Source organism: Pollachius pollachius (genome assembly GCF_949987615.1).
Source record: "Pollachius pollachius genome assembly, chromosome: 2".
In the NCBI taxonomy this organism is placed as follows: Eukaryota; Metazoa; Chordata; class Actinopteri; order Gadiformes; family Gadidae; genus Pollachius; species Pollachius pollachius.
In genome coordinates this window covers 49760418-49787320 of record NC_136935.1, presented here as the reverse complement: position 1 = coordinate 49787320, position 26903 = coordinate 49760418, and the positions used below count along the sequence as shown (strand labels likewise).

General features: G+C 45.0%; 2 protein-coding genes across 6 annotated transcripts in view; one reads left to right on the top strand and one right to left on the bottom strand.

The window, feature by feature from the left end:
• Positions 1–1098: 1098 nt before the first annotated feature.
• Positions 1099–19815, bottom strand: LOC307070866 (von Willebrand factor A domain-containing protein 7-like). Of its 5 annotated transcripts, none has more exons than XM_079729556.1 (20): positions 19721–19815; positions 17152–17245; positions 16865–17049; positions 12381–12574; positions 11743–11879; positions 10154–10292; positions 9896–9989; positions 7848–7967; positions 7368–7554; positions 7055–7224; positions 6210–6322; positions 5997–6113; positions 5439–5612; positions 4955–5084; positions 4146–4298; positions 3759–3851; positions 3100–3371; positions 2881–3014; positions 2556–2715; positions 1099–2202 (listed from the first exon to the last, which is right to left on the bottom strand). In XM_079729556.1, coding segments are annotated over exons 3-20 (2826 nt in total). In that variant the 5' UTR covers positions 16866–17049; positions 17152–17245; positions 19721–19815; the 3' UTR covers positions 1099–1764. The 5 variants fall into 5 exon arrangements, with proteins under 5 accessions (XP_079585682.1, XP_079585681.1, XP_079585683.1 ...); XM_079729555.1 differs by lacking the exon at positions 19721–19815 and adding an exon at positions 18613–18651; XM_079729557.1 differs by lacking the exon at positions 19721–19815 and adding an exon at positions 17567–17635 and having other exon boundaries at positions 16865–17073.
• Positions 19816–21737: 1922 nt separating this feature from the next.
• The window catches only part of cabp2a (calcium binding protein 2a), a gene marked incomplete at both ends in the record, with an annotated part of 17028 nt that continues 11862 nt past the window's right edge, over positions 21738–26903 (top strand). Inside the window, 2 exons of the mRNA XM_079730389.1 lie at positions 21738–21797; positions 22860–23033. Of these exons, the coding sequence (XP_079586515.1) occupies positions 21738–21797; positions 22860–23033 (234 nt within the window). The remainder of the gene's footprint in view (positions 21798–22859; positions 23034–26903) is intronic.

Sequence of the window (26903 nt, the reverse complement as noted above, 5' to 3'; positions counted from 1 at the left end):
ACCTACAAAGTGGTCAACTAGATACGCAACTCCTAAACGGCTCACCAGTCCTCGTCTTGTCAAATGAAAGCATCGGCCACCCTTCACTCAGTGTGGTTCCAGTTTCAGTTCAAACAACAGCCCCTCTGCCCCAAGAACCGTTCGATACTCTCAACCCACAGCTGCAGAAACGTCCCCCCCTCCTGTTACTATCGCATCCATTCTCGGTCAACAGAGAACGTCTGCCCAGAAACCAGTGCGAACAGTGTGGCCGTGTCTTCAGCAGCAAAGCAGTCCTGCATAAGCACATCAGCCTCCATTCAGGCAAGAAGCTCTTCTCCTGCACCCTCTGCAGCGAGATCTTCCCAGGCTCTCAGGTGCACACTCGACACGGACAGGGTGCATCGCAACGGAAAGATATACATTTGCCCGTGTGACGCATATCAGCATGCCAGGTGTGTCCTTGGTGTCTGGGATGCCACCCGGCACAAGGTTTCACTGAGAAGAGCAAGTTGTAATACCCGCACATAGCCACAAGGGGTCAGGACTGAGCACACATACAAGGGAGTAGGGGGTGGGCACTCAACACCGTGCTTAGCCTATCAGAGCACGTAATAGAGGCCACGACTGCCAGATATGTAAGGTGAGAACACAGCGCCGACAGACATCTCGCATCTACTAGATATCCTGCTAAGTGTATCTCCATGTGTGCTTATACAATTCCCCTCCTTTTGCTTCGTAGATATCATACCAAACCTTTACTAAATAAAGTGAGTTAAAAGCGATCCTGACTCGGCGACCTTTTCTAAAAGAACACTGCACCCGCAGTGCATTGAGGGTTTCGCGTGCAGATACGGCCTCACTCAACACCTGCAAATGGTGCACAGTAGAATAAAACCCTTTGTTTGCCACATCTGCCAGAAGAACTACTTCAGGAGGAAAGACTTTGAATCCCATCAACGAGTCCACACCAGAACCGCACGGTGCTCCCATGCGACCTCTGTGCACAAGATTCAACCGGAGAGTGGAACTGAACTGAAACCCGGTGCATCAGTTTATCAGTTGCATAATGTATCATGTGATACAAGAGACAAAGAGTTTAAAAACGATTTCACAAAATTGTTTACAACATTTACATTTTATTTGAATTGATCCTCTCATTTGGTGCGTAAAAGTTGCGTTCTTATTCACAAATAAGAATAGATAAGAAAAAAAAAAAAGCTGTCATTCGGTCGTAGGTACGAGGCCGTAGTTCGAGTGCCGAACATAATCACAGCCGTGCTTATATTCAGTACAACAGCAAGACCTCGGGTTTGATTTTGCTTTTATACAACAAGCTACAATGCCCATTTATTAGTTAACAGCATTAAACAACAGATTATGATTTGTTTGTTCATTAATGATTTATTTGGCTCCGCCAACACAAATAGATCCGCAACTGGACTGGGGCTGAACTGTTGCCAAGCAACACATAAACACACTAGCTTGCTAATTTGTATAGGTCTACACGCAACGTTACGTTACGTTCCCTTGCTCTTCTGACGACTATTCGTGATTTCACTCAAATGTTATGCCTGTTCATTTTTGCCGTGCAAAGTTAGTTGCAATCTAAGCTACATAAAGATCGTTCATAACAATAACATTTATGAGAACACCAATGAAGCGGAGGGATACCTGTATAGTTAAAAGTCCCAGTGCTGTTATACTCTATATCAGCACTCATGGAAAGCCAATCAAATTACTTGGTGAGAACTTACTGTAGTATAATGTAAAATATATATTTTTCTAACTCCTGGCCATCCAAGCGGCCAGCAACAGACACAGCGACCACAGCGGACGGGCCAGGCCGAGGGAGGGAGGGCCCCCTGCCGGGACGGTGGGAGTAGGGCCCACTGGTGGGACGGTGGGAGTAGGGCCCACTGGCGGGGCGGTGGAGTGGTAACATGTTCCCACGTTGCCCACTTTATCGACGGCCACGATTTCGACGATCTGCGAGCAGCATGAGGCGTTGTAGGAGGCCTCGATGTCGAGGTTGGTCAGAGCGCTGTGGGAGAGGACTCCGTCTCCCTGCCGCAGAGTGATGCGGTCGATGCCCGTGCCGTTACCGTCGGTGACGTTGGCAGAGAGATCCCAACGGAAAGACGCGCACTGAGACACGTCCGCGGGACAGTCGTCCGCCGCGACCCGGTCTACTTTACACGTTGGCCGGACAAAGTCTGTAATCTGGACAGGACATTAAGCAGTCTTAGCATGCATAGTTATTATATTTAAATCATAAAGGACTACTTTTAGACCAGTACAGAAGAGGATTAGGGCTACATGGGATATTTTGGGGGGAATTCTGACTTTAATAAATGAATAAAGAGCTTTGACTTTGAGTCCGAATTCTGACTTTAAACTCAGACTTCTGACTTAAAAACTTTGGATTCTGACTTTAAACTCAGAACTCCAAATTCACATGAGGCCCTAATCCTATTCCGTAGACCAGCAATTACCAACATTATTTAGTTTTGAGCTAACCAAAATTGTGTATTTCTAGAGTTCCTTCCAGTACACCTATTGAAGGGAGTGGTTACCTTGGACACAACAGAGAGCCTTAAGACAGCGTAGTTGGAATCAGCTGAGGCAGAGGTCTTGGCGTCTATGGTCAGTGTGATGTCGGTGCCTGATGGTGTGTCTTTAGGTGGTGTGATGGTCAGAGTAGCATTAGCGTACTGCCCGGTCGTCAATGGAACACTGGCATGAAATAAAGAAACATGCTTTAATCTTAAATTCAGGTTATGATCTCTAAATTTAGGATGAACCTCAGTAGCTTTAGACAAAGTAGAAACCCAATGAAGGGTGCTGGTTATGAAATCATGAATTCAACATTTAGTTTGGAACATTTGTTTTATACCCTACCTTTCGGGGAATGTCATAGGGAATTCTCTGTCATTCCTGGCGTTGATGGAGCATGGCCCCCCAGAGCCCTCTGTCATCACGCTGAAGGGAATGCTCAGCATTTGTCCCGGCTCAACGCTGCTGTCCACCACTGCCTGAGGAAGCACATGCACTTCATTCACTTCATGGATTGTTTTTTTGTATGGTCATTAGGCTTGTATGGTCATTAGTGAGGCTGACCGTGACGATGACTTTAGAGACGCTCATCTGGGTGGTGGACTGGCGCTGGAACTGACTGCCGGACACCGAGTCCGTCCCCGTCAGGATCACCACAAACTCCCCCTGCGGAACCGCGTCCACCGTGACCAGGATGTCCCCGTTGCCCATGTCCGTCGTCGAGCCCCTGCTCACATGCTCAGCCCGGGACACCGGTATGAGGCCCACCTCGGCCACCGTGACCGACGCCGGCCCCTTCCGGCCCATCACCGACAGCAACAACATGGCCGGCCGGCCTGAGTTCAGACAGCGGGAGTGGTTTTATAATTTTTCCATGTCTTCGTTGTACCTGTATCACTATAGGGCATTGATTGCGTATACAGTATATAATACTGCAGTTAACACTAATACATTTACATTACATTTAGGGCATTTAGCAAATGTTCTTATCCAAAGCGACTAGCAATGCACACATTCACACACCGACAGCGGAGTCAACATCACAAGGCGACAGCCAGCTCGTCAGTAGCAGTTAGGGTGAGGTGCCTTGCTCAGGGACACCTCGACACTCAGCTAGTAAGGATGTTCATAGAACCAAGCCGGGGATCGAACTAGCATCCTTCTGGTTTCAAGTCAGCCCGCTCTACCTCCTGAACTACTGCTGCCGCTAATACAATATTTACCTGCTTGTGGTCGCCCGGTGATGGGTGCGTAACCGGGGTGGGGTCCCTTGAAAGCGTCCACAAAGTCATAGATGAAGGTGATGGTACTCTGGCCTAGCGGTTTAAACACACACAACCTCACAAAGGTACATATTACACCTATGTTCTGGTACCATGGACTGAATGGAATAACGCATTATTTAAAATGTGCCAGCCCTAACAGAACACAGCCCTAACAGCCAAATATGTAAGGGAGTATTTTCTTGCCCTCTGGGGGGCTAGGGTCAGGGGGGTGTCATAAATATATGGCCGGTTAAGCCCTTTGAGACTGTCTCTGATTAAGTGCTATACATTAAAATGTAATTAAATTGAATAGCCCAGAAGAACCCAAAGTCTCCTCCGTCTGACCTGTGACCTTCAGTGTGTAGGGTTGAGCCGAGGCCATCTGTATCTTCCAATTTCCGGTCTGCTTATCATCATCCAGACGGATTCTCCACAGGTTCCCAACACTCGTGATCGTCCCAAGGCTACCGCTGAGCTGCGTGTTGCTCTGACTCACACCTGAGGGTTGGTATCGGGCCCAAGTACATTTACATTTAGCCTACATTTAGCAGAAGCTTTTATCCAAAGTGACTTACAATAAGTACATTGGTCAGAAGAAGAGAAACAACAATATATCTCTGCCGGTACAGTAAGGATGTTCATAGAACCCAGTGCCAAGCACTAACAATCGCTAGGTAAACCCATTCCCCGTATACAACAAAGATAGCAAGGATAAGATGCTACACAATGTGAAGTACTATTTTTAAGTGCAAGGACGTACAACATAAAATAAGTGCGGACATTAAGTGCCAGGATGTAGTGGGTAAAGTAGTCATTCACACACACACACACACACACACACACACACACACACACACACACACACACACACACACACTACCGTATTCTTGTGTCATGCTAAACTCATGTCTGTTCTCCCACACAACGTATATGTTGTGATGGCAACTTTGGTGACCTTTAGTGGCCAAAGATATTCAGGACCTCAGTCTGCCATTAGAAGAATGGGCCACATCTGCTGGGTGTGGGTTGGTTGTATTCCCTTTGTTGTCCAACCATAGAGCTGGGGTGTGACAATGTATATGTATTTATAGAATGTGGTTTACTCAAGTGGTCCTTTAGGGCTTGCTAGTAAATCCCTTGGCATGTTGTAATACCTGCGGGGTTGGTAATGGTGAAGATCATCTGGCTCCCAATAATGTAGAGCGTGATTTTCTTCAAAGACTCGTCCAGCAGGAACGGGAAGGTCTCACTCCCAGAGCTCCTGGACCGCTGAAGAACGGTCACCTGATAGGAAAGGAAATGCAAGTCTGTGACATTTGTATTTACGTTTACATTTACATTGAGGGGATATTGCTGACGCTTTCACCCAAAGCGACTTACAACTATTTATACGCACACCGACGGCGGAGTCAAACACGCAGGGCGACAGCCAGCTCATCGGGAGCAGTTAGGGTGAGGCGCCTTGCTCAGGGCACCTCACATGAATGGGTGAATGTTAGGCAATATTGTAAAGCGCTTTGAGTGGCCACTGGTTAAAAAAGCACTGTATAAATGCAGTCCGTTTACATTTGTAAAGTGTCTGTTTTTCTATCTGTGCCAACTGACAGCTTTCTAGCCTCTATAGCTGTAGGGCTTTACCAGGGCTGAGGTGGAGGTGTCCAGGATGATGTCAATGGCTTCTGGCAGATTTCCCTTTGTGACGTGGATAGCCTGGCCCCCAGAAGCCAAGGCCAGGTCCGTGTAGTCGTTGAAGGACGCCGTGACGGAACGCCGTTTCCTGCCTCTGGCAGTTGTCATGAAGAAAGACACCACCTGACACAGATTAACATTTAGGGCATTTAGCAGACGCTCTTATCCAAAGCGACTTACAATAAGAACATTTGTCAGAAGGGAAACAATATACCGTTGTCTGTACAGTAAGGATGCTCTAAGCACTAACAATCGAGCAAGGTTAATTCCTTGCATATAACAAAGATAGCTAGGATAAGATGCTACACAATGCTAAGTACTATGTTTAAGTTCAAGGACGTACAACATACAATAACTGTGTACTTTAAGTGCCAGGACGTACAACATACAAGAAGTGCGAAGAGGAGTGTGGGGGGTGAGCTAGGGATAAGAGGAGGCTTGCAGCTTTGAACCAAGGGAACGGGGAAGGTGTGGTTCAAAGCCGTGTAGAAGCAGCAGGTGCCTCACCGTAGACTTGGTGCTCCTGATGAGAGCCAAGATGGTGTCTTTGAGCGCGATGTCTTTGGCGGTGGCGTCGGTGAACACGTAAATGTTTGAGAAGGCCGGAGCGCCCGTCAAGGCCATCTGGAGAGGGAAAGAACCTAACGTTAAATTCGGTTTACATGCTAACATTTAAATCGTCCGTATTTAAAGCGCAGAATAACAGATATGCAGAATAACCTGGAGCCCTGAGAGACACATCTCTGGGGCGTCACCGCCGCCGTCGGCCTTCAGCTTGGAGATTTCTTTCTTCATGACTTCGGGGTCTGTGGTCCTTGTCCTTGGTCCAAAGTCTGCATTCCCACAGAGGTATGCATGGGGAGAAATGTTAAGGGAGTTTTTTCTTGCCCTCTAAGGGGCTAGGGTCAGGGGGGGGGGGGGTTCATACATATATGGCCTGTTAACCCCTTTGAGACTGTTCCTGTGAGTAAGGGCTATATAAATAAAAATGAATTGAAGTACATTTGACCAGATATTTTCAAATACGTTTCTTTTGTTATGTGATCTTTGAATGCAATTCTCTGAATCAATATGCTTTGTAGATGGCTGGTAGCATTATTTAACGCATGAAACGAAGAAAAGCCTACTGATCAAATAGTCATTTCTTGACTAAAAAGGACACTAGTGTAACGCTGCCCAATGAGTTATTTTTACATTCAGGGCATTTAGCAGACGCTTTTATCCAAAGCGACTTACAATAAGTACATTTGTCAGAAGAAGTTAAACAATATATCGCTGTGGTACAATAAGGGCCCTCAAGCATTAACATTAAGCATTAACTAGGTTAACCCATTCCCCGTATACAACAAAGATAGCTAGGACAAGATGCTCCACAACTAAGTACTATAACTAAGTATGACATACAGTAAGTGCGTACATTAAGTGCCAGGACGTAGAATATACAATAAGTAAGACGGGTGGGAGGGGGAGGCTATGTAGAGTCCAGGTGAACTCTGAACAGGTGAGTGTTGAGTCTTTTGCGGTAGCTGGAGAGTGACTCTGAGTAGGACCCCAAACCAACTCACCGGGGTCATTAAAGGGGACCAGGATGTACTCTGATGGTTCATCCTGCGTTCCCTTTTTACTGTCAATGATGTTGTAAACCACCTCCTTGGCCACCGCAATGTCGTCCGACATGCTCCCCGTGGTGTCGATGACGAAGCACAACACTGACGAGCGAGCGATCCCCATCAACCTGGAGGAAGAGGAGGAGGAGGAGGAGGAGGAGGAGGAGGTTACGATCACAACGAGACAAAGGGGAAACCGAGGGACATCCTGGTCCGATGTCCCACGGCGAGCTTCAAAGTGTCGTCTCCGGCAGGAAGGGAGAGGCGTCACCTCAGGAAGTCGCGGTCGCCGGCCGCTCCTCTGATGTCCTCCAGGAGCTGGAGGCTGGCGCTGGTTGCCGCGGTGACGGCGGCGTCGTGGAGGGCCTCGTTGCCGGGGCGACGCTTGTCCTTGCTGATGCCCCCGCGGGGTTCCACCGCGCTGGTCAGGTCCCCCGCTACCCCGTGGCTGCATTTACCTGCGGCCACACGCACCGTTCAGGGGTCGTCATACGGTGTTCCTAAATTATTATTTATATTCATTTTTATTCATATATATTTATATATATAGTTTTTCTTAATTATCATTGTCTCATAAGAATGATGATGATAATAATACAAAATAGATTAAATGAAAGAGAAATATATATCAGCGTGGAGAAAGGAATTCATATCAGTTTAAAATAACCAATTGTATGAATCGTAGCTTTTGTCACTTTATAATAGGGTTAGGGTTAGGGTTAGGGTTTATTTATTATCTTTGTGTTGACACCTTTAGGCTTTTCACTTTCCATGTAGCCCGATGTGAGCTTATTTTCCTGAAGAATGTTGGCAAGGATAGGGTTGGGACAATCCCCGCTGGCACAGTCACTGCATGTGGCGGTATCCTTAGCTGTAAGCCACAGCAGCAGCAGCATCAAGAAAAAAGGAAAAAATCATATTTAACATTCAACTTCTAAGTCTTTAATTTGACATGTTGATATTTTGTCAATTTAATTGAAGTTTAGTGTTTTATGTCACATTTTCCCTGGTAGGAATCAGAGGCGGAGCCAGACTTTGTGTACATCCGGGGCTTAGCCCAGAGGGGGGTCAGGGGGTCCTCCCCCCAAAGAAAATTGAATTTCTAAAATGCGATTTCCTGCATTCTAGTCCATTTTAGGGTGACCTGCTGGACATTGACAAATCCTAAATCTATGAAAAATCAGTGCATTATCATTATCAATTTTATTTTATTTTAATTTAAAATAATAATGATAATGCACTGAAGTATTATACATATGCACAGGGTGCGATTTGCCGGTGGGGATGGTGGGGATTACCCCCCCTCTGGTTTACACGTCCTACCCTCTGCTGAATTATTTTTATCCTCGGTGGGGATAAAAATTATCCCCCCCCACCCAAAGCATTTTCACCATTACATCGTAATAATTAACAACCAAAATACACAGGGTCCGTCTTCATTTTGAAACATTTTTAAATGTTTCTCAAAAATTATCCCCCCCTCTGGTTTTTTCACAAATCGCGCCCTGCATATGCACACAAATAAGTACTACATTGTTTTAGAGGTTTGTCCGCATCCATCACTCTGGTAGAACTCATTTAAAAAGGGGTCAAAGTTCAATGAACGTGGATATGGACGCAAGCTGAAAGTAAACAAGACAGTCTAGCACCAGCCACGCATCGGTAACATCGTTAACATGTCAGCTGCTGGTCAAACAGCGAATGCAGCAACGCGATATCTGTACATTTCTTATCTAAATCGTTAATAAAGTTTGAGTTTAAAATAACCGATATGTCAGACATGGATATTTTTTACCTCTTCATGATATTCAGTGGACCTCAATATTTAATTTAAGGTAACATTTGGTAACACACACCACTGTACAATATTGGCTGAGACCGAATCGCAATCAGCAAAACGGATTTCTGACATTTTAAACAACGCTGGTAATCGATTTTGTGTGAAAGGAGTAATTATCATAGCAGCCGAGCTAGCCGATGCAGGCTATTTAGCACTAGCACCAGCACTACTGCTCCCGGCCAGCGCGCATCAAGGTAATCTCACTGAGCTGAAACATTTGACAGGTCATTGGCAGGGGCTGCTGCTGCTGCTGCTACGGTATCACTGGATGTTGGTTTAGAAAAATAATTTCTAATGTCCATGGTAATGTTTGTTCCAAACCCTGAGGCTACTTTAACAAGACTGCTGAGAGACGTGAATGTTTAGAAAACGTCACCTTGTCCTGGCAACCGTTATAAACAACCGAACGAGAGATGGCATTTTCCATTGCTTCCATGTGTTGTTTCTTTCAAAATGAAAATAAATCAATTTCAAGAGGTGAAAATCACTACCAGTCGAAACATGAGGGAACATGTCAGGGTTGTCATAACTTCAAAAGCTTAAAAAAGATCCGGGGCTTTTGACGTGAGATTCGGGGCTTCAGTCCCGAAAGCCACCCCCAAGCTCCGCGCATGGTAGGAATATGCATGGGCTATCTCTCGAGTAGAATATTCGATTCGCTTTTGGTGACTGAACGCACTTGAGTGTTGTCTGAAATGTTGTGTTAGAAGTTGGTTAAAAATTCTTGAGTTATATTGTAAAGGCATGTTTGTACCCACAACTGTTATTGATGGTGCCCCATCCACCCTGTGCCTCAGAGATCATGTTTCCTGTTATATTATCTCCTTTATGTAAAACAATCTATTGTCCCGTTTGTTATCGTGCATGGCACCGACTTTCTCTTGCAGAAGCCTATAGTCTTTCCTAAACCCTGCAGTGGTTTAAATGGACACAAGGAGTTCTCTCATACACCCACGTACCTGCTATGTTTTCTATGGGGAGATCTGGTTGGATGAGGTTGGCAAATGGCTCTGTATTTCCCAACTCAACCCAGTTACTGTGGCTGTAAAAGTCCTATTGGCCAACACACACACACACACACACGCACACACACCAAGACACACACACACACACACCAAGAAACATACACACAGACACACCGGCACACACACACTTTTTATATTTACGAAAAAACTATAATGCCGAACATTGTTTTCTGTTTCTTGTGTGTCCCTCACCTGTAGTGTGTGGAGAACTCTGCCCAGCATTTCCCTGGAAGCCTTGTGGTTTTGGATGTTGGCTTTGATGCTGACCACACCCTCTGTGATTAGGCCACGCCCTTCCAAGAAGGCCTCAGAGTGGAAGTGGTGCGGAGCGCTGGAATTTACACCGTTTTATTTTTCAAAGCATTTCATATCTTGTTTTGTGTTCATTGTTTTGTATTTAGTATGTGTTTCTATGCATTCCGCCATTAACGAGCCCTCTATTTTACCCTAATCATTTTAAGATTTTTTTAGGATTAAAAAAACGATTAAAAGTTGTAATCGCGTTAAACGCGTAGTAATGGTGAGTTAATTCGCGATTAATCGCACTTTTAAAATTCTATTTTAAATCCACTCCCGTTTAAATTAAATGAGATTATCAAATGGAACGACACATTATCATTCATACCAAATGTACTTAATAAGCAAAAACTAGACCAATTGATCTTGAGGGAGATTTATTGACTCACTCAGTGTGGGTTGAATATGAAACTTAAGGAACACCACAGACTTGGGAATTGTAAACAGGCAGTTAATTAGTACAATTGTAAACCAACAGTTACTACAAGTGTAGTTAAATTCAAATAAGTAGCACCACAGATTTGGGATTTGTGAACAGGCAGTCACTTACTGCAAGTGTAATTGAATAAGTGGAACTAAAAACAAAAATGATTTCTGATATGAATGTAGACGTTCTGTGGGCAAAACCTTTCAAAATCAAAGCGAAAAAAAAAGAGGACATGCGTTAATGCGTCAATTTGTATTAATTGCGTTAAAATAAGATTGCGTTAATGCGTAATTAACGCCTTAACTTGCCCAGCCCTAATATTTTTATAACTAATGGGGGTAACTAGTTCTGGAGAGACTCTAGTCATACACCGCAGCTAACTTCTAACACTGTCCAATCAAATGCTTGTACATTGGCGGTCAATATAAGACAAAAACTCCCTTTGTGAAGTGAAGTGTACTCAGGTGAATTTCACCCACAATTTCACTGATTATCCTAAATTGTTAAAGTTCCCATATCATGCTTTTTTAGGGTTAATAATTGCATTTGGATCCCATATCATGCTTTTTTCGGATTAATAATTGCATTTCTGGGTACTACTAGAATAGGGTTTCATGCCTGTATGTTAGAAATACCCCTTATTATTCTCACACTGTTCATTTCTGAAAAAAATATTTCAGCATCTTTCAAAAATGGTCTGATTTGTAACATTAAGGCCCCCTTCCTGAGGCGCCCAGTCTGCTGTGATTGGTCAAACGCTTTGCGCGTGCGTCTGCAAATTCCACTGCACAGTCTGACGTCACACTGTTACGGAAGTATGGTTTGAGCGCAAACAAGCTGTTTTTCACGCATTCATTGAGGGGCGTTCTGGGTGGGCGCGAATGCTCCCACTGGCTCGGTCTTAGATTTTTCTAGCTTAGCAGACGTAAAACATGTATACATACGTCATATAACAGTCTCAAGCAAAGGGAAAAGTCGAAAAAGCATGGTGTCATCCCTTTCATAATTATGGGTCAATGTTCTAATAGAAAGATGTTGTTTTTTTTCATTCACACACCTGGCAACAAAGTTCAGGTCGACCAGCCCGTTCTGGATGTTTATCTCCTGGAGAGCCGTGCGGAACTTGGCGGCCGACACCTCCCCGGTCGCCGTGGGACCCAGACAGGCCCGGACCAGGTCATCCTCAGAGGGACCCTGGAGGTCAAAGGTCAAAGGTCAGGGCTCCATTGGTACAGCAGACGAGGAGGGAGAGAGGTGTGCCATGTGTTGCGGCAGCATGTGGCTCAGGAGGCAGAGTGGGTCGGCTGGTGACCTGAAGGTTGCTAGTTTCGATCCCCGGCTCCTTCTAGCTGAGTGACGAGGTGTCCCTGAACAAGACACCTCACCCTGACTGCTCCCGACGAGCTGGCTGTCGCCCTGCGTGGCGGACACCGCCGTCGGTGTGTGAATGTGTGCATGAATGGGTGAACGTTAGGCAATATAGTAAAGCGCTTTGAGTAACTACTGGTTAGAAAAGCGCTGTATAAATGCAGTCCATTTACCGTTTACCATTTGTTGAGGTATAAAACTGATTTCAGAAGCAGTGCACAAGATACCGAGGACTCAGATGAACCTCTGGGCGTACGCGTGTGTTGGGGATTAACGGGGGATTGCTATCGGCGTCGTAGTGACTGTGGGCCGGTGTTTTCAACCTACCGTGGGATTAAACTCGTGTCCGGAAGACTCAGCCACAGCCTTACAAGTCTCATTCAGTTTTTTCAAAAGAGCCGTCCCTGTAATGCTGACATGGGTGGCTGATCCCCATCCGATGGGGTCAAAGGCCACAGAGCTCTGCAGCAGAGCCAGGGCCAGGGCGAGGGCCAGGGCGGGCAGGGCTGAACACATGATCACTGGAGAGAGGACGGGTTGGAGGGAATTCAACGGTTAGAATAATGTTCACAGATGGCATTCAGATCGCAGTGTTAACAAAATTAATTAGTTTCATGTCGGTGGTGAAGTTAACTTCTTCTGCAAGTAAGATGGTATAAGGATACAACGAATGGTATACAAAAATAATTTCATTTAAACACTTGACAACTAATTATAAAATATTTTACTGATTTTTTGTCTGAGCAACAACTGCTCTGTAAATATTTTTTATCAATGAATGCTTATCACAGATTTTTCAACGACTGTCAATCCATAAACCCGTTGGCAAAAAAACAACAACATACAAAACTGTTTTAAGTTAAATAATATTACCATATATATATATATAGATAATATATATTAGTATATGCTTCACGTGAAACTCCTAAGATGGCGCAATTTGATTGGTTCGCTATCTCGATGATATCCATGATTGTGATCTCAAACTCGGGATATTGTTTTCATCGCAAAATGTCTGTCCCTTCACGCTTATAAAAACAAATAAACCGCTAATAAAAACAAATAAATCACGGCAAAGAGTGGTATCTTTTCTTGTGTGTACGCCACAAGAAATATAACTTTCAGAGGGAGTTTGGAATTGTCAAATGTACTGTGCTGCCCCCCAGAGGTCTTTACCACCCTGTTCTCCTTTACAGATGTAACGAGGGATCCGAGCAGCGAAGCTGCTTGGCCCCTATTGTTTCTGTAACGTTTTTTTTTTCCCTCAAATTCTGGAAAAGTAATACTGCAGCCTATACCGTAAGTTGAAAACTCATGAAATCAGGAATGTCAGTGGCCCAACGGGATAATGCCGTATACTGTTGATCCTTAGGTTGAGAGTTTGACTCCTGATTAGAGCATTATGAACAAGCTGAACATGACATTCTGTCATTGCCACTCATTTAAGAAACACAACATTGAACAGCACCTGAAATTCATCCGGCAATCAACATTCCGGCTCATTAGTTTCCAAGAATCAGACTGCCAAGACACAGTATCGCATTAAGGGGAACTTCTTCGTTAACCATTTTTCCTTCATAATGAACTGTCATATTTCTATTTCTTCCGTTAGTGTTCTTGACAACACATTTTATTCCCCCAGAATCTCAAAGATTTCTCAGGTATTTGCTCTTAAGAAAGCCCTTAATTCAATTGAGAAATGTTTGCTTGGAGTTTTCTGGATGTTGTGTGCTTATCAATAGACATTTTCACCATGTGAATGAGGCTACATTTCAGGTTTGTCAGTGGCTCAATGGGATAATGCCCTGTACTTCGAATCCCGATTAGACAATTATGAACAAGCTGAACGTGACATTTGGCCATTGCTCTGCAGCCCAGTCACCTGAAAGCCGAGGCACAGCATGGCATTAAGGGCAACACCTTTACTTCATAATTATATCTGATATTTATATATCTTCCATTTGTGTTCTTGACTTTTCATTTTGCTCGGACCCCGTTAATCACCGCTTGCGGTTATATTTGGAAGTTGATGTTCCCCCTGTCGCACATGCGCCGATATTCTCAATCAGACAGATGCATGTCAACATAGCAGCGATGAAAGTGCTTTGACTGGTACGTGGGTGTCTTTCGAGTTGCAGAAAGTCGTTGAAAAGGGGTCAGATAACCCAAATGCATGAGGTGTGGCATTACCCGAGACGGTCGGATGATTTTTTTTTTTAGGATATGTCAAAAACCCATATGATTAAGGGCTATACAAATAAAATTGAATTGAATATGTGTGTCAAACACACATATGGAACAAAAACACTCAAGCGTAAGCAGGAGGCTTCAGGATACCCCAGCACATAGGTGCATACTGCAGAGAAACGGCGTGTGTATGGGCAAAACTACTTGGCTAAGGAAGGCATCCAGCTGGATCATGACAACATGCGTGTTAAGGGAGAGCCTCCCCCACCCACTTCTACGCCAGCCATGTGCATTTGTTATCAAAAGAAGCCGGTGAATGTGTGGAGCCATGTCCGAGGTAGGTGTTCATAAAGAGTAGACAAGGTTATACATTTTGAAATAGTGTATTTTTGTGTTGTGTTACAATAAACGTAAAACCATCCTAGATTAGAATTGTTTTGTCTTTGGTTGTTGAACAGAACGATCAGTGTAAGAGTGTTGGCCCACATAATACATAACGATTACAATTTGCGCAGCAATCGTACATTTATGTATCTGCTCAAGTACCTGTAATCTAAGTTGTAGTTTATTCATTCAAAAAAGGTAGGCTTGAAACGTCATATTTACATCAAGTCATTGTATGATATTGCAGGAATCAACTTCGACCGCGTCGTCCGAGTTCGCACCGCAGGCTATAGGCACTAGACCTAGAAAGCCCAGAACTCCACAGGGGAGAACTCAAAGAGAGGGGAAGGGCTCAAAGGACGGACTCTTGCCAGCCAGAAAAGGCTGGAAGAGCTCCAGAAGCAGCGCACAGCAGAGACGAAGGTTTGTTTACAACTAATGTTTACAATTCCAATGTTTACTGTTTCCAACCCAATAAGATATCAGATATACTTGCATTTACCCAAGAGAAATGCACAATGAAAAAAATACGTTTTGGTTTGTTTTTCAAGGAAAAGCTTCACTCTCTGTCTGGAGCCTGGCCAGAAGGACAAGTTATTAGGAAAAATCCTGAACAGGTCCCCAGGGATGATGTTTGACGTGCTGTCTTTGCTGGAGGAAGCCCCTGCAACCTGAACCAGATGGAGCTCTCCCTCACTGGTGCACTTGTCGGGATTGTAGGGAGATGGATTCCGACATAGAGAGGGTATGCTGCCGCCAGTCCCCGCAGCACTGCATAAGTACCATGGCGTACCATGGCCCGGGCTGCATGGAACGATATCTTTGCTCTTGATGAGAGCCAAACGCCAGGAGTGGAGCAGAGACAATGCAGGCACTCAGCATACAGACAATTTGTGTTGTGGTAGCATGGCCGCCTGGGTGTGGAAGAGTTGTCATAGCCTGCTGCTGTGTCTGGAAGATAAGGGACATATTTCCTGACCCCAGGGGCCCACTACACAGGCTCCAGGGTGCACCACCTGGACGTGTAGATGTTGGTAAATAAACAATGTGAATAAACATTATTGCATATAGTTTAAAAAGGTTCCCCTTTTTTATATAACAGATGTTTGCCCCACCTTTCTTCCAGTTGTTCAATAATACACACCTTTTGGTTAGAAAAATATTTCTTTTGGATATTGAAAAAAATGCAAGTGACAGTGCTTCGTGGTTTGTGTTCTGCCTTACGGCTATTATGTAGCATCTTCTTGAGGGTTCTCTGGATTAAGGTTTCCTCGGCCCTCGAAATAAAAGAAGTCTTTACGACTATGATTTGGGTTTGATTTGATTTACATTCCATAACCCAAATAAAACTCAGGATTTATAATGCCATCCCATTGCAATATAAATAAGATGGTTGTTTATGCTTAACTGTGTTCCAGCCCAGATAAGTCACCTCACCTGTATTACCTGTATTACATCATGACGGGGGTCAAAGATCCTCAGGGAAGGGTGGACAAGAAAGTGAGGGTTAGGAGTTTTCCACTTTTTTTCTTCTAAACCAACAGCAGAGGAAAGAGAGAAAGTGTGAAAAAGTGACTTACAAGAGACCAAAAGATCCACTAATTTAACAGATCTTAGAACCAATGTCATTGGTGCCTGGTTAGAATTGGGAAAGAGAAGGTTTTCCTCCAAGATAATTGTGTACCTTCTGCTACACATTCAGCGTATTCTTTAGAAAAGGATTTGTCATGCATTTTTCAACTTTTCTTAATAAAATTGACCACAACTGAGCAGGCTGAGTGGCTAAGCGTTTACGAAATAAAAGTAAAAAATAAGTAAGGGATCAGTTTAAAATTGTTAAAAATAATTATTAGTGAATCATTTTAGCAAATGGTGATACACAGAAGTATAATTCCAAACCGGTGTTCGTTGCAATTAAGAAATATCAAACCATATTTAATGATGAAATATAAATAGGCCCACTTCAGGGATCAGGTTCTGGATGAGAGGGCATTCCCAAAAATGTTAGTTTATTTCACAAGGTCCATAAATTCAATTGTATTTGCTTCAGGTTGTACCCTTAGGCAGTGGTACTACTTAATTCTCCCTCACTTCTCGACGCTGAACGGTCACATGGCCAAAACTTAAGGCCCCTCAAATACAATAGCTGACCCCGGCGGGTGTCCCACCAAACCACACCAAAGTCAAAGAACCAGCACCGCTGATCACAAGAAACAACATCAACGAAGGGCAATACTCACTCTGAATTCAGACTGTGTTCGAGGACGGGAGACACCTTCGGGAGACACCCTCAGTGTACAGAGTTGGGCTCTTTATAAGTTCACTATCCAACGGCGCTCATCCCTGCCCTCCTGACCCGGGACTCTGTCCAGACGCATCTCTGCCCTCCTGACGCGGGACGCTGTCCAGACGCATCTCTGCCCTCCTGACGCATCAACAATGATTATCTCTGGGGGTGAATCAGTTGTTTTTCCAACACAGACTTCAGAGTGGTAAAATGTACAAGTTTTAACATGCACACACTCACTCATGTGACGCAGGGCTGCCAACTCTCACGAATTGGCCATAAGACACACCAATTTCTCACGCTGCATCCCCGTTTCTCACCCTGACTTCTTCGTCTGAGAAAGAAAAAAAGATTGGTCCTTAGATTGGCAAACACCACCTTACTATTAGTTAAGCTTTCAAGATATCTTTGTTTCGGGGAATGGGTTGACCTTTTTTAACCGATGATTAGTGCTTCGCACTTGGTTCTATGTACATCCTTACTGTACCGACAGTAATATTTAGTTTGACATTCTTCTGACAAATGTACTTATTGTAAGTCGCTTTAGATAAAAACGTCTGCTAAATGCCCTACATGTTAATGTAAATGACTGAACAAAGCAGAAAGGTTTCATCGTGAACTCTCTGTTCTGTTCCCATCCGTTTTGTTTTCTCACCCTCCCTTCCTCGCGTCCTTGCTTTCTCTTGTTTTTCTTAGTGCTCCTGTATTCCTGTTTCCCTCCCCCTCCTCCCGGTTGAGTCTCGTTCAGTCAGTTCCCATCACATGATGACAGCGCTCGTTTCTTTCCCTCTAGGGAAGTGGGAACCGATGTCCAACACCACCGCTAGCACCTCCGCCCTCGGGCACAGCCAGCAGCTCTTCTGCCCTCTGCTGGCGGCCATGCGCGAGCACGCCCTCAACAAAAACCCTGGGGCCCCTGGTGGTGATCGCAGGGAGCTACATCCTGTTTGGGGTCAGCCTGAGCAAGAGGCAGACCAAGAGGGAGCAAAGTGGCAGTGAGCTAGCCGGAGGGCTGATAGAGACGGGGGTGACGACCGTCTAGACCCCTCAGGCTACGGGTAAACCTTGGTTCACGCGGCAAACATCCACTTCGTTCTTTACTCGGATGCCTGCGCCTCCGGTGTCGCTCCCTACGTGCCCGAAGCACCCCAAAAATCAACCTGCTGTCCCAGAGCTTCACCAAGATGGTGACGTCGGTGATCGCGGCGTTCATACTGTGCTGGGCGCCGTACCACATCTTCTGCCTCATCGAGGTGTCGGCCCACTACTCGCCCCAGAGGGTGAAGCTGGTGGAGGTGGGGCTGCCCTTTGCCACCTTGTTTGCGTTCCTGAACCCCGTGTTGAACCCCATCCTCTACGCCTTCAGCTGCCCCAACTTCTGCGTGCGGATCCGCCACAGCCTAGGGGTGCTGCTCGAAGGCCTGGTGGAGGAGGGCGGGAGCAGAGGGCTCGGCAGGTCGATGCGACAGAGAAGGGGGAGCGTTCGAGACACGAACCTCACGTGAACCTCCGGGATCACCAAACCATTCAGGGGAATCATACCTGGCCCCGCATTCGCTTGACTCGCCTTCCCCTCCCCGCCCTGCTCGCCCAGCTTACAACAAGGACTAAAGATGCCAGTGCTAGGACCAAGTGGAGCACAACGTGGCTCTCTGAATGATAACAGTTAAATGGACTGCATTTATATAGAGCTTTTCTAACCTGTGGCCACTCAAAGCGCTTGAAAATACTGCCTTACATTCACCCATTCATGGACACATTCACACACCGAAGGCGGTGTCAGCCACGCAAGGCTCGTCAGCAGCAGTTGGGGTGAGGTGTCTCGCTCAGGGAAACCTCGACACTCAGCTAGGAGGAGCCGGGGATCGAACAAACAACAGACTGATTCGCTCACCTTACCATCACCCATGACTTAGCAGAAGCTACGGTGGCCTGTACTGCCATGTAGTTGGTCATAGCTTCCAACTAAGACAGTCATTTTGATTACACATTTAAAATATGTCCTCTCTAGACTATTTTGTCGATTCTGGGCTACTGTAGCTTTGTGTGTCCCTATTTAGATATAAAGGACTATATCTAAAAAGGATTTTTATTCAATTCTTATTATCATGGATTATGCACTAATTAAAACATGCTTATGAATATTATATTACATTTATGCCAAGTCCATTCCGATAGATGCTGCTAAATCCTACATACTGCACCTTTGATCATTTGCTGACACGTACTGAACCACTCCCCCAAAACCAGCATTTTCACTTGTCTAAACAGTAAGACAAGTGAAACTTGTAATTAAATTAAATTCTCCCTTGACATCCTGTCACTACATGTTATAAATGACTGATGGTGATGTTTACAACTGCCTGAAGCCCTGGCTCTCAGACAAGTTCCTAAATAAATGAACTGAAAATAAACAGCTATTACCACCTGAATCAGGGCGTGGATTGGCATGTCCCTGGCTGTCGAAACTAAAGTTACAGTCCTGAATGTAGTTTGGGCAGTTTGTGTGTTGTTGGAAATTGTTTACAGTTTTTTTCAATTGCTTAAACACTATAGACACATGCTTAGACCAAAGTAACACAACTTGAAGTTTTTGTTACTATACCTTAAACACATGTAACCATACCTTAAACAAAAGCGCTGCTTTGCACTTTAGTTGCTATTGTGCAACACACTTGCTCCTGCACACTACACACTATTTCAAACATAAGACACTTCGTTAAAAAATGACGTCTCAGTATATCATTGGGAGAACACATCTATTCAAATACTAAACACATTGGGTAATTGAAAATACTTAAATACACACCTCAAAACACTTACTTACAAAACTGAACACCTATCAGCCAGCTACAAAAAGGTTCAAGGGCAATTGTGCACGTCCCGGGGCAGCGCGGAGGAAATATATCATTGTGTGCCGCCATAAGCCTTCGAGAGCAACTGCACCATCATGCAAAAATAGGTCCCTACAATACCCAACATATCATCACACTTCTAGATGCACTTCATGATTTGAGCCGTAGTCGGGTTTAATACAGGAGTGAATGGGCTGCTGGAGCACCAACTCTGAACGTGTGTGTGGGTGTGTGTGTGTGTTTGTGTGCGATGTGTGTGTGATGTGATGTGTCTGTGTGGGATGTGTGGGATGTGGGTGTCTGCGTGTGTGTGTGTGTGTGTGTGGGTGATGTGTGTGTCTGCGTGTTGTGCGTTGGTGAGTGTCCGTTGTTTGAACACGTTTTTGCAAAACTTGCAAACAACAAACACAAGCAAAGTATTTTCAATTACCCAAGGTGTTTTGTATTTGGAATAAATGTGTTTTTTTTACAAGGTGTCCTGTGACAGGGACGTATGACACAAAACCTAACAAACTAAAACGTATGAATACACACACACAGACACACACACACACTCACACACACACACACACACACACACACACACACACACACACACACACACAAATCCAACTGCCTTCTGTCTCTGTTACACAACCCCAGATCTATGTTGATGTGTATTTGGTATGAAGGTCCTCTGTGTAGTGCTGCAGTATAGTGAGTGGTTATGAAACACGTAAACGGTTATTGTTGCATCTTATTTTCACAGGCGCGTGTGTCTGGACCAAAAAATAACAATTTAAGCAAGGTACATTTTTGGTGTGTGGGTGTGGGGATGGGTGTCCGTGGGTGGGTGTGTGTGTGTGTGTGTGTGTGTGTGCGATTACATGAGTGCTTTGTGCATTTATTTTGAATGCAATAAGCAAAGAACAGCATTCTGCCCTATAGTGCAAAGAGGATTTAGGACAAATCGACATCAGCGTCAGAACAGAGCAGAACCAGGAGAGAGAGAGAGAGAGAGAGAGAGAGAGAGAGAGAGAGAGAGAGAGAGAGAGAGAGAGAGAGAGAGGGGGAGGGAGAGAGAGAGAGAGAGAGAGAGAGAGAGAGAGAGAATAACGATGGGATTATTTTACAATTGTGAAAATGTGCATGGTGGAAGCTGTGCTTACGTGTTGTTGAGGCAGAATTGACAATTGAACATATTATGTATATATTTTTGGATAAATCTTTTTTTGTTAATGAAGTATTAGAATTCCAGGTGACTGGTTAGGTTAGCGTGACCTATTCTCCTGCTACCATCAACCAGTGGCTCGTGCATGTGTGTGTGATGTGTGGTGTGTGTCTGCGTGTGTGTGTGTGTGAGTGTGTGTGTGTGTGTCTGCGTGTGTGTGTGTGTGTGTTTTTGTGTGTGTGTGTGTGATGTGTGTGTGTGTTTGTGTGTGTGTGTGTGTGTGCGATGTGTGTGTGATGTGATGTGTGAAGCGTGTGTGTGTGTGTGTGTGTGTGTGTGTGTGTCTGCATGTGTGTGTGTGTGTGTGTGCGTGTGTGTGTGTGTGTGTGTGCGATGTGTGTGTGATGTAATGTGTGAAGCGTGTGTGTGTGTTTGTGTGTGTTGGGGGGGATGTGTGTGATGTGTGTGTCTGCGTGTGTGTGTGTGTGTGTGATGTGTGTGTCTACATGTTGTGCATTGGTGAGTCTCCATCCGTGCGCAGAGTGACGGAGGAGAGGAATTATGATCAGAGCGAGGGAGAATGTAACGTGCACATAGGCAGAGGGTTTATAAAGTAGGGAGGAAGAGGGAGGCGGGGGTGGGGGGCGGGTGATGAGTCGGGGGGGTGAGGGTTAAGCAAAGGAGGAGCAACAACAGGAGATCTCCCGGTAATCACGCTGCCGCTGAGTCCAGCGCCGTTGAGGAATAAAGTGAAAGAGGGGATAAGAGCGGGAAGGGGCAGCAGATCCCATTTGTGCGCGCGTGTGATCCGCTCTGCCACCATGAGCGAGGCAAGGAGCGCGTTGTCCACAGACGTCCCGGAGGGCAAGCTCGTCAAAAAGGTATGTTTGGCTGGTGGTGGTGTGTATGGGTTTGTGTATTTCATTTGTGTGTGTGTGTGTGTTTCGTTTGCTGGTTTGTGTCATTTATTCGTTTTTGGGTGCGTGTGTGTTTGTGTGTGTGTGTGTGTGTGTTTGTGTGTGTGTTTTTGTGTGTGTGTTTTTGTGTGTGTGTGTGTGTGTGTGTGTGTGTGTGTGTGTGTGTGTGTGTGTGTGTGTGTGTGTGACAGTGCGTGCACAAGCGTTGATCACTTGGGTCCGACCAATGTTTTTGCTGGGACTTCTCTGACCTGTTGAACTAGAAAGATCCCGCCCCCTCATCCACTGTGTCACCCCTCCTTCTCGCATCGTATGGAACTCAAACCTTCAATCCACGTCCAACCAATCCATTATCCCTGCATCCGACATCATCTCCCCATCCAACCTCTTCTATCCATCTTTTATCCAACCATCCATTCATTCATCTATCCATCATCCATCCATGTTGATATAGTCCTAGTATTCATCCATCCAAGCATCCACCCATCCATCCATCCATGCATTCATTCATCTACCCATTCTTGCATCTCTACACCCCTCCATCGTCCATTCATTCAGCCCTTCACCAATCTATCTATTCATCATCCATCTTTCATTCGTCCATCCTTATCCATCATGTATTCACTCAGCCATTCCTTACTCTTCATCTTATCATTTTTTCTTTCAGTTCCCCAATTCATCTATCCAATCATCCAAGCCACACAATTGATCCATTCATCCACCCTCTTATCTATCTATCAATCATCGATTCATCCTTAACCGTTCATCCATCCATCCATCCATCCATCCATTCAGCCATCCATCTATTATTTATAAAATAAACATATGTTATCTCTCTCTCTCTCTCTCTCTGTCTCTCTCTCTCTCTCTGTCTCTCTCTCTCTCTGTCTCTCTCTCTTTCTGTCTCTCTGTCTCTCTCTCTCTCTCTCTCTCTCTCTCTCTCTCTCTCTCTCTCTCTCTCTCTCTCTCTCTCTCTGTCTCTCTCTCTCTCTCTCTCTCTCTCCCCGCTTGCCCCTCTCTCCCAAGGGTTCCTTTAAGAAGAAGATCGACTCCTTCCGGCGCTGGAGCTCGGTCAGTCTGAAGAGGTCCCCGCGGGTCAAAGCAAAGACCTCCAGCCTGTCCTGCGACCCAGAGGAGCCCTGGCTGCCCGAGGGCCACCGCAGGACTCTGAGACCCATCGTGGACTCTGTCTTCGGACAGGTAGGACGTCACGGATTATTGCAAAAGTTGCTCGACGGAGAAGACGTGGGGAGGCAGTAGCTCAGGGGGTGGAGCGGGTTGACTTGTAACCGGAAGGTTGCTAGTTCGATCCACGGCTCCTCCTAGCTGGGTGTCGAGGTCTTCCTGAGAAAGACGCTTAACCCTGTCGGCCCTCGACGGCTGTCGCCCTGCGAGGTCGACTCCGCCGTCGTTGCGTGTGAATGTGTGCGTGAATGGTTGTAAGTCGCTTTGGATAAAAGCGTCAGAAAAATCCCCTAAAATGAAACTGTTTCTATCCACACCTGTGTGTATCTTTTTGATAACGCACACAGATATTGACTTGCGTTTTTTTCGAATGAGTCGATGTAGGAGAGTTATCATGATGAATGTCTTAGCTACATTAAAGTTGCAGGGCACCATCTGCACAACATGAGAAGGTGAAGCCGCGATACACAGAATTCATTTATTTGGCTCTAAATTGGTGTTTAAGTAATGACGTTCATGGAGCCTTTTAAAAATTCTCCCATCGAAAGTTTCTGTCTGGCCTATCACCAGCATGGCTAAGGCATACTCAGTCGACTAGTAGTGTCTGTTGGTGCGCTGCCATACCGTTATCAAACAGAGCCATGATTAATGGCCTGAGCCTCACCTGGGTTTCTCTCTGGTGAATAGGGTCAGATATACGCCGAACAGGAAGGCTTGTGTTTGACTGACAACAATCAACAGGGAAGTAGTTATTCTTGGATCTTCTTGTCATGGTTCTGATGTAAAATTGGGGGGAAAAATGGAATCATTTACGTATAGACCTTTTTTTTTGGCATGAATAGAAAGGAACTAAACAGTCTAGACTTTGTATAATAATCATAAAAAATTTATCATTTTCTGCAATCTTCATTCAGGTAGTTATCGGACTAAAATTGTTTTTTTATGTTTCAATTCAAGAGGGATTCGTGGATTTGTATCTAAAAACAGATCCTTGATACATCTGTTTTGAATATGCACACCTGCTCGCTTCTGTAAAACACAGTAGGCCAACATGAATGTAGACATGTTCCCAGTCTGGTCAGTATGCAGGACGTGTTTGATGGATTATAAGTCTTATGTGTTGAGTAATGTATATGCACATCTGGACACTTGTATCACCAGAATGACGTTTTAACTGGGCCACATGGAAAAGGACTTATGTGCTCTTCTTTTGACACCCAGTGACTCAAATGGTTAAGCTTTGGCCTCATATGGAGTCATGTGTCATACTTTGGGATGCAAATAGTTCCTGTATGCAAAATTCCTACAATGCTTGCTTGTGTTGTGGGAGTGTTGAGCTGCTGAACACATTGACAAATACATTCGACTAGTGGTTACATATTTGTTTCTTGTACGTGGGAAATCTATATCCTGAACAACAGCTGGAACACGAGGCACAGCGGGGGGATGGATTAAGAGCACAGAGTGAGGGAGGGACCAGAGATTGATTGGAATGTAAAGGAAGATTAGTGGCGTAAGATTAAAATAGTGCAGGGGTAAGATATTCAGTTAAACGTGCGCACGCTGAAGTGAAAGTTTGCTCTTCAGTTCTTATTCTTCTTCTCTGAATGAACTGGGGCCCAAAGCTAAACAGCCTGCTCAACAAACATTCAAGTATTCAAATATTGTAGGGGCCTCGACGCCTCATAGCAGATATCTGAGAAGAACAGGAAGCTGCTGGGGAATAATCTCCACTCTGAACGGGTTATTGAAGTGGGTTGTTCTGCTTTTGTGGTCAAGCTGTTACCAACAGTCTATCCTTATATGATTTAGAAAATTGAAATTGCAATTTGCAGACAGACAGACGGACACAGCACACACGCACACACACGCACACAAACAGACAAAGGAATTACCCTCCGTTTGGGGATAGGGACAGACAGAGGGAATGAGATCACCAAATCTATGACAGCCCACCCAGATATCTATTTGTGTTTTTATCGGGACAAACACAGAGCGAGAGGTTACATTTAAACCCTCAGCCGTTGCAATCACACAACTCATTCCTGGATCAGATTGGATTTGTTTGAATCGTGTTGACAATGTCTTCCTGCCCCTCTCTCTCTCTCTCTCTCTCCCCCCCAACCCCCCCCCCCCTCTTACACACTTATTGTATGTTGTACATCAGGGGTCTCAAACTCGCGGCCCGGGGGCCAATTGAGGCGAATGATATTGTGTGGCCCCCTACTTGACATCAAAGTTCAGTGTTAGTGCGGCCCGCGCGTTGTTGTCAGACGCAAATTTTTGCTGAGTGGCTGGCCACGCTTTTTTATCACTTGTGATAGGGTGACCAGATGTCCCGGTTTTGCCGGGAAAGTCCCAATTTTGAGTCGCGTGTCCTGAGTCCCGACAAAAGCCGAAGGACGCTAAAATGTCCCGGTTTCCACCAACCACTATGAAATGTCCCGTGTTGTCAGCGATTAAATAGCCAACGTGATCTAATTATAGCCCAATCATTAACTTAAATTGGGTCAGTTACGCTCCTTTTTTTTGTGGACTACTTGATGCCGCCCAGCCTGACCCAGACTCTACCTCCAGCGGCCCCCTGGTAAATTGAGTTTGAGACCCCTGTTGTACATCCTTGCACTGAAAAATAGTAATTAGCATTGTGTAGCGTCTTATCCTAGCTAGCTTTGTTGGATACAGGGTCAACCTAGCGATTGTTAGTGCTCGGCACTTGGTTCTATGAACACCCTTACTGTACCGATAGCGAAATATTGTTGTTTCTCCTTCTTCTGACAAATGGGCTTATTGTAAGTCGCTAAAAGTGGATAAAAGTATCTGCCAAATGCCCTATATGTAAATGTAAATTTCATTGGTCATGTCCAACGATATAGTTTGGACACATCAAGCCTTCAATGACTAAATGAGCAACTAGGAAAATTGAAGTCACGGATCACAGATGACAAAACATGTGCGTTGACAGATTAAGGTAAAGCACATTCATGGTGGAGTGGCGCAGCTCTCTGATATACCATGACATGTGTTACGGGCCATAGGAGATGATGCTGTGAGTTTGTTCTGTTAATGCATCCTTCAGTAAAGAGGCTTAATTGAGACTTATGTGGTTCCATTGCGTACTAATGCACAGATCTCTGACAATCTGTGGCCCCTAGTCTGCTGGGGAAGGAAGCAGGGATCTGAGAAAAACACACAATTTAAAAACACTAAGACAGTAAGACAGTCAGACAGACAAACGGAGAGACAGACAGACATACAGACACACACACACGCAGTCACACACACACACACACACACACACACACACACACACACACACACACACATACACATACACATACACACACATACACACACACACACACACACATATGCACATTCACACACATATACATGCGCACACACACATATACACTCACACACACACATAAACACAAACATGTAAACAATCACACACACACACATATGCACATTCACACACATACACACATGCACACACAGGCATGCATTTAAGCATTCACACAAACACGGACACACACACAGACATTATTGATCGGTCGACATACCAATGTTTTTTTCTAATACATTAACTTTATGGTGCAACGATACTGACCGAAACTAGCAACCAGTCATCACCTCCCATGTGGATTTGATCTGACATTTATTCTTTGTTTGATGTTGCTTGTATTATTTTACAATCATCCCTTGCCTGTGGCTTTTTTTTTATCTTTGCTGTAATGGAACAAGATTGACCTGTTTGTGTGTGTGTGCATCTGTCACTGTTTGTGTGTGTTTGTCTGTGCGGTTTGTGAATAAGCGTGCCTCCCTATTTACCCAAAGCAAACCAAGCACTGCAATGCATTTGCCCTCGACTGCATGTTTTGG

Excerpts from the sequence above, each read along its gene's own strand:
- LOC307070866 (XM_079729556.1), bottom strand. Across the intron at positions 11,880-12,380 it reads GACACGAGTTTAATCCCACG|GGTCCCTCTGAGGATGACCT; the intron begins GTAGGTTGAAAA and ends TTTGACCTCCAG. Across the intron at positions 3,852-4,145 it reads CTACACACTGAAGGTCACAG|GCCAGAGTACCATCACCTTC; the intron begins GTCAGACGGAGG and ends TTAAACCGCTAG.